The 13,151-nt window shown below is 42.0% G+C and overlaps 1 protein-coding gene across 1 annotated transcript; it reads left to right on the forward strand.

The window, feature by feature from the left end:
- The first annotated feature begins 383 nt into the window (after window positions 1-383).
- Window positions 384-13,061, forward strand: xkrx (XK related X-linked). The gene is made up of 3 exons (XM_031736420.2): window positions 384-1,287; window positions 7,338-7,597; window positions 11,343-13,061. The coding sequence occupies exons 1-3, from the start codon at window positions 938-940 to the stop codon at window positions 12,206-12,208; spliced, it is 1,476 nt and encodes a 491-aa protein (XP_031592280.1). The 5' UTR covers window positions 384-937; the 3' UTR covers window positions 12,209-13,061.
- The last annotated feature ends 90 nt before the right edge of the window (window positions 13,062-13,151 follow it).

The raw sequence follows: 13,151 nt of genomic DNA on the forward strand, positions 1-13,151 counted from the left end.
TGTTTTACTACATTTTAAACAAAGGCTGACTGTAGTTAAAAGTTTCTTATCTCTGATATCTACTAATTAGGTACATAATCGTTTGATTAATCATGAACCATACTGTATTTCATTGACAGAGTAAACACTGCACTTTAACAATTACAAATAATGTTTATAATATTCTGATACTATGTGTGCGTGCGTGTGTGTAGCCTATATGTTTTTTTAATATGAATAAATGTCACCCCTTCTCATTTCCTTTGCTTCCACTGTGTGTCATTTGTGCACATACTCAGCATGTTGAATAGTCTTCCTTCACTTGTACCCGTATTGCCCATATTTGGGGGAATTTACCTATAACCTGAACTTGCCTTCGATGAGCTCGTCTTACTTATTTTGAAAACTGCCACCCATCATTTCCGGTGCCTCTCTGAGTTTCGACCTGACTTGACGCAGCTGTTGCATGAAACACTGAAAACATGACCCGACAACAGCCACACGCCAACACGGAGGCACTCAAAACACCTCCAGCCCGGAGCCAAGTCCTCTCTGTTTAACCAGGAACAACTACGAGCGTCGGGACACTTCAGATCACCGCTGAGTTTGGACGATCGTCGGCCGGTTGGAGTTACTATGAAAAATGGGTGTATGACTGGGCTGAACTCTGCCAATCCTGCACACTGACGCTGCACAAACGGACAGTGAGGTGATTTCCATTTGGCTAAACGCGGAGACACCGGTGTTGTACAGGAACGCCACGACGACGGGGAAACGGAATACAAAAGCCTCCGGGGGGGGTCGGGGGTGAGTGAATGCCTGCAGTCGGATTGTCAAGTTATACGTAATGAGGAAAGTTTGCAGGGACAGCGGGTCAAAGGAAATATTTTGGAGCCAGGTTCCCATTAAAGTGGCACTCTGACTTCACGCGCTGCCCCGCGTGTACATCAACATTACTATGTGCGAAGTTGCCATGGAGGAACAGGACAGGGAGATCTCGGACGTGGAGCAGTGCTCCTCTGTGGCGGAGAACGGGGTCATGCTGGTGGTCAATCACAGCCGGGCCCGTCCTCCCTTCAGCGTCGTGCTGGCCACCGTGCTCTACTGCGCCGAGTTCGTCACGGCCGCCGTGCTCTGCAGCATGTACCACTACACCGAGGATGTGATCTGGATGAGCTTCACCATCGTCTTCATGCTGGTGCCCGCTGTGCTCATTCAGCTAGCCTTAACTTTCATCCACAGAGACCTGGGTCGGGACCGGCCTCTGGTTCTCTTCCTGCACCTGCTGCTGCTGGGCCCGGTTATCAGGTAAATGGGTGTGCTTGAAATCAGGATACTCCACTGCTTGTCATTTTTGTTATTACACCTTTTTACCCACAATAATAAGGTTGGTCTGTGATAAATTACCATTTATGGACATTTAAAAGCAGAAGAAAACATCCCCAGTACACATGAATCCAGTTTAATTTCCAGTCATTCCAGTTCGAGTTTTACACTGTAGGGAAGTTCACTAGGTGTCAGCCACAGCTGACTGCATGAAACGTGACAGCAGTGCAGTTTTTATTAATAAATCAGCATATTGTCCAAGAACAAAGTAGCACATAAACAGACAGTTAAATGCCATTTTAATATTTGATATATATGTTTTAGCAATAATGTTACAGATTTTTACAGACTTGATGTTTCTTTATCTGCAGGGCAGTATATAAACACTGTAAGACTTTTCAAACTGAAAAAACAAGAGCAGTTTTTCACCGATTGCTGACATGTTAGAGACAAAGCAGTTAACAGAGAAAACTTGCATCGCTGAATCTCATTAGTTCACCTTAAGTCCTAAGTGGGCATGCAACTTCCAGTTTCCATGAACAGTGCAGGACAGTTAATGGGCTACAAATTGACAAGTTCTGCAGAATCCATTAAAGCCTGGCAGCAACCTCTGAAAGCTGGAATGACTCTGCAGCAGGGGAAAACTATGGAGACGAGTTGCTTAAAGATGTAAGATGCATGATATAAATGAACAGTAACACCTGTTCGGGTTCAGCACCTTCATGAACTACAAACACAAAACAAACTGCCACTTTAATTAAATCCAACAAGTCTAACAGTTGCAAACGTTGGAGCTAATCTTGCAACATTTCATTAGCTTTTGCTCACGTACCCAGTAAACTGAAAACTGCATAGGACTATCAGTCATTTTTGATAGCTCATAATCTCTTATGGTTGTAAGGCAGATATTCTCCTAATCTACCCTCTCAGATGAGTTTAAGCTGCCTTTTTTTTCATGTAATATCTGGTTTTTGACATTTCATCAAACACGACAGGATGTCATCTTTGGCTCTGCAAAGCTGTAATGAGCTCTAATTTGGCCACGCTTAAATATATCCACGTCCAGTGACGTCAGTCCCTTGCTGTTCACTCTTGCAGCATTATGGTTGAACCAGTGTTTTTGCACTGAATAAAGATTTGCAGGTTTGGTAACCGAATCACACTCCAGATGGAAAGCGCGTCCATTATGACGAAGAGGCTAGATGAGCGAACATCACAACCTCCCACATCCTTCAGTGTGTTGAATAGTAATAGACTTCAGAACAAACAGCTTGTCCAATGATATCCCTCGCCCTCTTTTAATTTAAAGTCTCCCTGATGGCCAACCGCTCGACCGTTGTGGTCACTCTGTCAAATGACTGCACATCACTTACTTATGCCTTTGTAGCACATGCTTCACACTTATGACTTGATGCCACTCAATAGTATGACCTCATCTTATGTTAATGGCATCCAAAGGTCTCTGTGCTGCAGAGCAGTCAGGCATTAGAAAGAGGAAAAGGGTTTTAGATGTTGCTGGAAAGGTTTCCAGAAATAACACGTGCTTTATTCTATTCTTGTAGGTGAGACAAATGAGCACATCTAGAAAAAAATAACACCAGTGCATATGTTTCAGTCTAGCAACAATGAGTGTTTATGCTCAGCTTGCACTTGCATGTCCGTTGATCTGAGCTGAGATACCTGTTTTGCACATGATGACTCATGTAAGAAAACACAGGTGGAGACGTGCCATGTATGAAAGGAAACATGCATGAAATTCAAACCTATACTTCCTTCTCTGATTCTCGCCCTGAACTTTGATTTGTCTCTGGAGTGCTCAGACGTAATGAGGTGCGTTTACAGTCCAAAGTGAAGGGTGTGTACCCTTTTGTCTTCTGTTGCAGATTAGGTGCCCTGGAAAGAATGGTTTGCAGAAAGAGGCACGGCTAAAAGGTGGCTTAATTTATGGCTCAGCTTTCAGCACAGGCTAAAAAAACCCAGTTAAATATATTTCAGCATATTTTACATATTTAAAAACAGATTGTGGTAAAATTATAAATAAATAGCAGTCACAGGCAATGCTTTGTAATGCCAATGAAAAGTCAGGAAATCTCAAGTGCTGAGCCAACACTATCGATCTAAGCTTATATATTATGTAGTGCAGTGTCCAAATGTGGTAAAAGAATTCAAGACTCAGATTGTTCCTGTTTTACCAGTTTTAGTAAGTGAAATTTGCATCGCAAATCATAACAATGTTGCAGAGACATATAAAGAGTATCTACTTGCATGCTGGATTGCAAAATAGAGCTGATTATTAACATATCAGATACTTATATATATATATATATATATATATATATATATAAGAGATAAAGCCACATGAAAGAGTAATACAGAATGATATTGGGAGATGTTAGCAACAGGAAGCACAACTTAACATTGGTAAAAATCTAACTACATTTCCTCAAGTACTGTACTTTTTAAAAGTTGCACAAAAAAGTTGCATAAAAACAGTCAAAACACCATGTGTCTTCAAACGTGGTGTTTTTGAATCTTGGTGATGAACTCAAGCTTTAGTAACCCGACAAAACAATCTTAATTAATGACTTATTGATTCTCTTGAGTGAGCTGGACGATAGAGAAACCTCCATTATGGAGGCAGCCATCAGAAGATGGGCACACTGTGTCCAGAATGGGGTAGCTATGGTCAGCACTAGTACAGAGCCAGGCTGTTGGTTTGCTTGATGCTCAGTTGGCACTAAGGGTCCCAAAGTCTGCCAAGACATTATCTCCCACACCATTACATCACCACCAGCAGCAGCAGCCTGAACTATAACACAAGGTCGGATGGATCGATGCTTTCATGTAGTTCACACCAAATTCTGACCCTGCCATCTGAAAAGGCGCTGCAGAAATGATCAGACTGGTCGGACCAGACAAACTTTTTCTAATCTTCTCTTGTCTGATTTTTGTTAAGCCTGTGTGAACACTAGCCTCAACTTTCGGTTCTTAGCTGACAGAAGCGGCACCCAGTGTGGTCTTCTGCTGCTGTAGCCCATCTGATTCAAGGTTCAGAGATGTTCTTCTGCATTCCTTTTGTTGAATTTGAGTTACTGCTGCCTTCCTGTTAGCTTAAAGCAGTCTCGCCGTTGTCCCCTGTCGTCTGGAATCAGCAAAGGTTTTTTGGCGAGAGAACTGATGCTTACTGGATACTTTCTCTTCTTCAGACCATCCTCTGTAAACCCGAGAGATGTTTGTTTGGGGAAAATTCCAGTAGATCAGCAGTTTCCGAGATACTCAGACCAGCCTGCCTGGCACCAACAACCATGCCACATTCAAAGTCACTTAAATCACCTTTCTTTCACATTCTGATGCTTGATTTGAACTTCAGCAGGTCATCCTGGTCATATCTAAATTCCTAAATGCACTGAGTTGCTGCCTTATGCATTTTTGCATTTGCATTTGCATTTTTAAAGCAGTTGAACAGGTGTACCTAGCAAAGTGGCCAGTGAGTGTTTGTTGTTGCTTCCACATCACAGCTAAACAACTTCCAACACCCCTGTAGCTCGATTATGAAGAGGAACCAATCAGAAGAAGAGATTTTTTTTAAATACCAAACCGGTTTAAAGTATTATATCTAAAGGACAATTAGAACTGTGAGTTATGCACAAGAGTTATAGTAGACTGTAAGCATAAAACATAAAAGGGGGAAAAACCATGATTGGTACCTTCTAATTAATAGGCATAGATCATTTCCATTTGGCGCCTTAATAAATGGGTCCTGATCATGTTAACAATTTCAAATTGTTTTTTAAAGGAGCTTAGAGGGACTGAGTAAAAGGAGAAAATATCAAGGATGGTCCTGCTGCCGACCTTTAACAAAAAACAGCTGGGTCTGTCAGGTGTGTACACTTGCTCTCTATCCAGCACACGTCTCACCTCCACCTAAAAAAGCTTTGCTCATGCCAGTGATTCAATATGGCCTTTGAAGCAGTTTTCTGCTGACTGCATGTCTAATGCTTTTCAGTTATCATCCGTTGTGTCTCTGATGCCTGGCGGTAGTGCAGCAGTGAGGCCGGAAAACAGACACCATGATTGTTTCTACAGTACAGCTCATCCTGCTCTGTTCTGCATCATTATGGACTGCGCTGCTGTGAATAAATCACCTCTGGTGCTTCTTGGCTCAGATGGGAGGCTTCCTGTGTGACTTAGGGATGGCGTAATTGCTGATCTCGTAGCCACACCGTCAGACATACCATATCTGCTGTCAAGAGAGGAATCTCAACCCTTGATGTTCACAGATAACTGTATAGATGGTCCATTTTTTTCAGAGCCTTGTATTACTGGTGCATGCATCTGAAAATACTCTGACAGTCAACATGTAACAAAGGCATTATCTGATGAGAAACTTGTCTTGACTTGTCTCTTTAAGTGTATGAAACCAAACCAGGGATACACAACACATAGTTACCTTTTTGTCAGCCAGGACTAGTTGAAACATGCTGAGCCACTCGTGTGTCTCAACTTTAACAGTCTGAGGAGGCTTTGCCACTGAAACTGATGGCGTAATCCCAAGTGACCAAAACAGGAGGATGTTGCTAAAGACTTACTGAAAGAATTTCCCGAATGCTCTTCTGCCCTATATAGTCAGGAATGTCAGCATTTCTTGAGTCGCTTGACATTATGTTTTTTAAAGGCACTTCCTCTTCTTTCGTGTTGCATGTGGCCCGCAGTGCTGCTGTGTTTGTACACTGAGGGAACAGATTGCATGTTTAGACTGCAAATACAGAGCAGTAGCCAATGTTTCCTTCTATAAATCTATAAGATGCTTATGTTGAAGTCGGGGTATTGATTCTCTTTGCAGGTTCATTTGTATGTCATGCTGTTTTTTTTCCTTCTCTAAGTGAAATTCAGCCTGCCTCCTAGTCGTTTTACAGACTCCTAAGTGGAGACTGGCTCAGGTTCAGTGCCATCATTTTGCATCCCGAGTCTACTGTACTGCCACAGTTCCAGGAAATGATATCAGGCTTTTGTGCCTTCTCCGTAACACTGTGGCAAACCTTGTCAAGTGGCCTTCCTGTGACTGCCAGTATAAAGAATAAAGTATGCGTGTGCTTTTGTGAGGCTGAGTGACTATGTGATCTTTTTTCCTACTTGCCATCTAAGTGTGGGTCAAACACAGTTCAGGCATTGAACAGTGGATCACATAAACACTACAGCTTTCCTAGAAAAAAGCAGCTGAAGCACCAGTGTCGGAAAAGGCATTCCAATGGAGTGATGTGAGATTTAGTGCTCCGGTGGGAATACTCAGAGGGCTGTGTTTTGAATACAGATGCACAGCGCTGTCCGTTCCTGGTTATTTCAAATTAATATTATTACAGTGTTGGCATGGCCAGATGATACCTGCACTTTGGCTATATCACCTAAGTCCACATTCAGTTTATTTTTCCTTTTCATGACGTTTGTTGAGCATCCAGAGGCTTTATTTCAAGCGAGCAGCTATACATTTTCCACAGAAACCCTTTTCAGTGCAAAACCTGTTTCCCCTCTTTATGAATACTGCTTTTTTTTCCCTCTGTGACCAAACACTGAGAGCATTTACCTTGCAAACCTTAAGGGAACCACACCCTGAGACTTTCTGGTAATCCATCCAGGCCTTGTGGAGCAGGGTTTTACTCCTGCTTTCACTCCTGCTGAGTGCCCCCTGCTGGACTCTCAGTGCTGTGTGTATTTATAGCTGTGATTTACAAACACATTCTTCTGTGACATTCATAAGAGCAGTGTTGTGACTGTGCCGTAATGCCCAAAGTTTTAAAAACAAAGCAGAAAAAAAAATTCCTGACACATGAGCTCTAATGCTTTCCCTTCTTTCCTCTCACATGTTTGATTTTTATCCTCTGCTGCCCTTCAGCGCTCACACTCTCATGTGCTGATTCCACGACACAGACATCACAACATACCAGCGTGGCGTCCTAAACGTAACATCGCACTGCCCTCTGTTGGTGTGAAAACATTACTTTGCTCGCTCTCACACACTCCTCTCTCTTCCTCAGGTGTTTTGAGGCGCTGGTGATCTATTTCAAGGCAGGTAAAAAGGAAGAGCCTTATGTCACCATCTCCAGAAAGATCAAGCTGAAGAAGGGAACGGGGACAGAGATGGAGTGGGAAATTGGCCAAACGGAGCGCATCCTGGCCACGCACAGGGATGCCTTCAAACGCACCGCGGTCATCCAGGCTTTTCTGGGCTCCACGCCGCAGCTGACGCTCCAGCTGTACGCCACCATCCAGGAGAAATACATCCTCCCTACAAGAAGTAAGAATCACAGAGGGGGGTGGGGTTCAGATGATTATTCCAGTATGTGGGTATCTTTAAAAAAAAAAAATCTTAATAAATATTAAAATGATGAAAATCATTCAGGTTGGCAGCTCTTTATAACTATGATTCATCACTTTGAATTGATAGTGTATCAAAAGAAACTGCCAACTTTAGTTTATGTAAATGTCCACATTACTGGGCGATTTACAGCAGAGCTATAAAACGTTATTTAAATGTCACATTGTTAACAGTTGTATCACCTTTTAGTAATTACAATATCTGTTCATAAGTTGTCGAGTATGGCAAGGTGTTCCCAAGCCAGCCAAGACTTTGTAATACAGTGTGTATTGTAACTGAGCTCCTTGAGGAAGACGCCTGTCCAGACACCCTGTGGAGGAGGATGCCAGAGTTTAGAAAAAGTTGTTGTAAGACTTCATAAAGAGAGAGAAACATGCAGGAAGTTTGTGTAGCAGCTAAAAATAAATAGAAAAATTAATCAAACCGCATTGAACCAGTCATGGCATGAGTAATCTGATACATGTTGGCTGTGCTTCTGGAGATACTTGGATGAATCTTGAGAGTGGTGCAGTCTGTCTCTGAGATTTCAAAAAAGCAAAAGCTTTGCACGTGACACAGAGGGTGTCGGTGTAAATCTGAGTTTGTGTGACAGCTCAGACGTGGTGAAAGAAACCACAAAGAGTCAACCTTTTATGCACAAAAAACCCATTGCTTGCATTTTGACACAAACTATTATGGTAAAACTTTGCAAAATAATCTGAACTGATGTCTGCAGAATATTGAGAGTGCGTTCTTTTGTCAGATGAGGTTAAGATGAATTTGTTAGGCTCAGATTTTAGCTTATCGTGTTGGCTGTGAACCCACAGGGGAGCACAGAGGTGGGAGTTGGACGATAAGGAGCCGTTAAAGTGCAATAGATATTACGGAAATGATATTCATGGATGGCACCATAAATGTCTGTGAATATATAAAAATGCTGGCTCACAGGATTGCTGCCATTTTTAAAACAAATCTGCCAGAAGGCAGTCAAACTTTGACCTGGACGCGTTGTCTGGCTTAAGTTTAGAAAACATTTTGAGTTTTTCAAACTAAAATGACAGAAAAACACAAACTGGAATAAAACATTGCCTGATAAATAATAGGAATCGGTGTTAAAGAACTACACTTCCACGCCAAGCAGGACAGGGTTTGCATTAAAAAGTAAAGGTAGAGATGAGAAATGTGGATGAGGGGAAAAAAACAAGATTTAAACCGCAGTAGTTCAAACATGTACTGACTTTTGTTGCTTTGGGGCATGTATTCTTAACAATGTATATTTAAACTTTTTTTAGTTTCTAACTTTACACAATTGGAAATATCCACATATAAAAACTGATGCTTTAACTTTAAGCTTGGTGACATCTGTGCTTACGAGCAGATGTGGTGTAATAGTTTTTAAAGGACTCCTGGGACACCAAAGCAAACCGGTGTTTTGGGGTTTTTTTATTAACAGCTTCAGGCATGTTTTCAGGCATACATATTTTTGTTTGTTTTCTGTGAATAATTGAGATCTAGACTTTTTCTGCACACTGCTTAAGTGTGAAAACGGCAAATGTAAAGCTGCTGAGAAGCTGGAGGTGTGCAGCTCACTGTGCTCGTTTCTTCTTTTTTGACACTTTGCCATTTCCATTTTTATTTTTACGTGATTTTATAATAAAGTGAAGAACATTCATAAGCAATTCATAGGTTTGTAGACTTCTACATTTATGCAAAGAGTCAATGTTGGTCCTTCTTTACAATTTATGCAGTTCTCTGTTGCACGGTGGATTTAAGCTTCTGTGCTAAATCCTAATTGATTCCAATTCAAGTCTTATCAGGGCTCAGAGCTGATCAATTTGTAGGCGTCTGCCTTTCCACTTGCTTTTTAAGAAACGACCATGGATTCTTAAGCAGATGAAGATGTGGGGAGGTTACTAGTCGTTAATTCAGACTGTTAATTGGATCATCTCTGAGCCCTTCAGCTATCACTATCATGTTGGAAAATGTTCAGATTGTCACCATGTTGCTCCTGAGGGGTCACACGAGAAATTGGGACTATTGTGGAAGTCCTTAACTTCTGCAGCCGTCCACAGTAGTCCCAGTTTCTCATCTGCCTCTGCCAAAACGTCTGGACATGATTATGTTATTGTGCCCTTTACCAAAAAATAGTGACTAAAAAAAAAAACACATTTAATTTTGTTTTGTTAAACATTATTTTTAGGTATGTGTGGCAAAGTATAGATGTCCTGTGGCTAAAATTAACTAACTAAAAATAACTAAAATTCGACCTGTGTTTTGCAATTAAAATGTTTTTATCATGATGTTCTGGTAATAGGAGGTATATTGTGTGCAACAGCAGTAAATTAGCCACAGAGAGACAACACAGAAAGTCTAGAGAGCTTGTAAGAAAGCACATTCTCACTGTTTAGTTTTTTAACATGTCAGTCTTTGCACTGCTTTTAGGACAACTTAAAATTTTGACCTGATGATGGCACTAGAGGAAAGATTTTTTTTTTTTTTTCCTCTGTCCATCTAAAACTAGTTGAGATTGTTCAGAGTGGAACAAAATGATACCCAGGCCAACAGCCCAACTTCTCCCCCCCTCCTGCCATGCTGCTGGTGCAGTTAAAGAACAGTTTTTTATTTTTTTTTAACTCAAACACTAATATCATGTTGAATTGGCAAAATTGCAAGCTACATCGTGACCTTCAGAATATATAAGTACTTCTTAGTTGTATCTTGGACTTGACACATTTCTGGAAAAACTGGAAAAGTTGCCTTTTTCACTCTTAGTGTCCCATAAATATTCTGAGGGGGTTCAAGTCAAGTGACTTAACAGTGGTTTCAAGTAGTCCTTCAAAGTTTTGTGCTCATTATCCTGCTTCAGTGGGAATCCTTTCCCCCAAAAATACATTTGAGAGAATGAAGCAGGTCTCTGATAAATGGATGTCTGCTTGAAAGGCTGTGTTGATCTCTCTAAATCCAGTGAAGGCTTTACCCCATCATGTTTCACCACGATTCTCCTGTTCTTCTCCTTCACTTTAAATCTTCTGCTACTCCAACAAATCTCACAATTTATCAGCAGGATGAACTTTTCTCCATCATTCACAATGAAATGCTGCTTTGTCTCAGCTGACCATTAGATTTGTTTTCCCCTCTTGATGCTGCTCGTCTCCGAGACCAGTACCAGAGAGCATTTCTCCACTGAACTTTTACTGATTGAAGTTTTTCTTTGTTGAGAAAATCACTGTTTATCTGATGAAGGCGCTCTTGTGCTTTTTTTTTTTTTCCTCAGTGATGGTGTGAACACTTTCGATTTGCCTGATTGTGCTTTGAATCCAACAAATTCAGCTCCTACACAGACTAGATTAATGCTGCGAAGCCCCTTTTCTTGCAATAACCTATCGATCTCTGACACCTGATGCTTCCCTCTTTGCAATGCTCTGGTTATACTGCAGACTCTGAACTACAATATTTCTTATTTTCGTGTCAATGAACTTCCTGAGAATTTCCAGGTTGACATGAAATTTTGATGCGTTGTCAGACCCTGCTGTACATCTGTTAAATTCTGATCATTTTAAGTGAATAAATCATGTTCTCTGTGCCTAAGACGGTTAATAAACCTGCTTTTTTTTTTTTTTTAACAGTTTATAGTTTCTTGTGAATTTTGAGAAGTCTAACAGGTGACTTGTGTCTGTGTTTCCAGTGGCGCTGATGGTCATCACCCTGATCTCCATCACCTACGGGGCCCTCGTGTGCAGCGTTCTGGCCATCCAGATCAGATTCGATGACTACAAATTACAGCTGCGCCCCTGTGCTTACCTGTGCATGATTGTCTGGAGAGGCTTGGAGATTGCTACCCGGGTCACGGCGCTGGTCCTCTTCAGCACGGCGCTCACTCATTGGACGATCCTTGTCGGCATGGTTAACCTGCTTTTCTTCTTCTTCCTCCCCTGGGTTGAGTTCTGGGCCAGGAAAGGCTCTCTAACTGAGAATGTGGAGAAAAACTTCTCTAAGCTGGACACTGTAGTGGTTCTGTGCATGTTCACGTTGCTGTACGCCTGCATAAACATCTTCTGCTGGTCGGCGGTGCAGCTTGACCTCACCCATCAAGAGCTCATCGAGAAAAGGCAGCAATGGGGCCGCCTGGCCATGTACTACTGTGGGCGCTTTGTTGAGAACTTCCTCCTCATCACGCTCTGGTACTTCTTCAAGTCAGACTTTTATGAGTACGTATGCGCCCCGCTGTTGGTGGTCCAGCTGCTGGTCTGCTACAGCCTGGCCGTGCTCTTCATGCTTCTCTTCTACCAGTTTTTCCACCCTTTCAGACGCCTCTTCAAGTACAACGTCCACGACTGCCTGCACTGCGTCTGCTGCCATAAAAAAAGGCGTGGAGAGCAGGGGAGGCGAGGGAAGCCGGCACACTCGTACTCCACGGCAGCCACCATGGTGGTGGGGGCGGAGGAGCCGGTGGAGCTGCTGGACACTCAGGGTTCACAACCTCCTGACCTCACCAGCCAGCTTGGAGAGCGGGAGACGGCTATAGTTGACGATATGATGGAAGCGGCCTAAGAAAGTTAAAATAAAGGTGCATCTCTGAACAAAGCCTGGAGCAGTTAAACACAGAACATTTGTGTGTGTTTTTTGAGAGAAAGTGAGGTGGTAGAGAACAAACTTTTGCCTTTTTCCCTTCAATTTGAACTTCTCCTTCTGTAAGGTAATTAATGTGACTCCTGGTGTTCTCATTAAAGATGATCCCATAAACTGAGGGCCCCACAAAGGTCCCGGTACACAAAATAATGTAGCATGCCGAGATATGCAGCGACGCACAAAGGCCGCTGTTGAGAGGGCAGCCTGAGCCAGGTGTGAGGGGAAACGTGCCAAGTGGAGTGTCCCAAACATCGACCAGGAGACCACGCTGTTTACTTAATCTCAGGGTTTTCACAGCATGAAGGCCCTTTTGCACAGGTTTGCATCTGAAGTAGGAGACTTATTAACAGAAACATAATAAAAAAAATAAAAAACACGCTAACAGGAGGACGACAAGGAAAGGTCAGAAGATGAATTTATCTTCCTCATACCTACTGCTGTGATGAATGCCTCGTCTTGTTCATTGTCCACTGTGGCTGGCTTTTGTTTAAAACGAAAAAGGGAGGGAGGGGGGAAAGGGCTTTGTGTTGCAAAACAGAAAATTATAAACGTCAAAAGCCTGTGCGAATATTTTTGTGTCTTCTGTAACACACAGGAAACTGAAAAGTAGCCTTATTTTTGATGTTGCATTAAGGAGACTTACACTGATAAGCTTCTACTTTATTGAAGTGCTTTAAAAATCATGCTTATTTTTTTTAAGTTTTGTCCTGTTAATACAGTGCCTTCACTACTACTACTGTGTTACTTGAACAATAAATAAAATTATGTCTGAATATTCAGTCTTGCTTTTGTTCATTTACATATAGCACACATTTTCTTGCCATAGAACAACTTGCATAGCCGATCGGCAAAATGAGATTTACCT

The sequence above is a fragment of the Oreochromis aureus genome, linkage group 2 (genome assembly GCF_013358895.1).
Source record: "Oreochromis aureus strain Israel breed Guangdong linkage group 2, ZZ_aureus, whole genome shotgun sequence".
NCBI lineage: Eukaryota > Metazoa > Chordata > Actinopteri > Cichliformes > Cichlidae > Oreochromis > Oreochromis aureus.

Bases quoted from the DNA above. Each gene is read 5' to 3' on its own strand.
- xkrx (XM_031736420.2), top strand. From the start codon at position 938: ATGTGCGAAGTTGCCATGGAGGAACAGGACAGGGAGATCTCGGACGTG. The intron at 1,288-7,337 runs GTAAATGGGTGT...TCTCTTCCTCAG, and splicing joins CTGCTGGGCCCGGTTATCAG to GTGTTTTGAGGCGCTGGTGA. The intron at 7,598-11,342 runs GTAAGAATCACA...CTGTGTTTCCAG, and splicing joins ATACATCCTCCCTACAAGAA to TGGCGCTGATGGTCATCACC.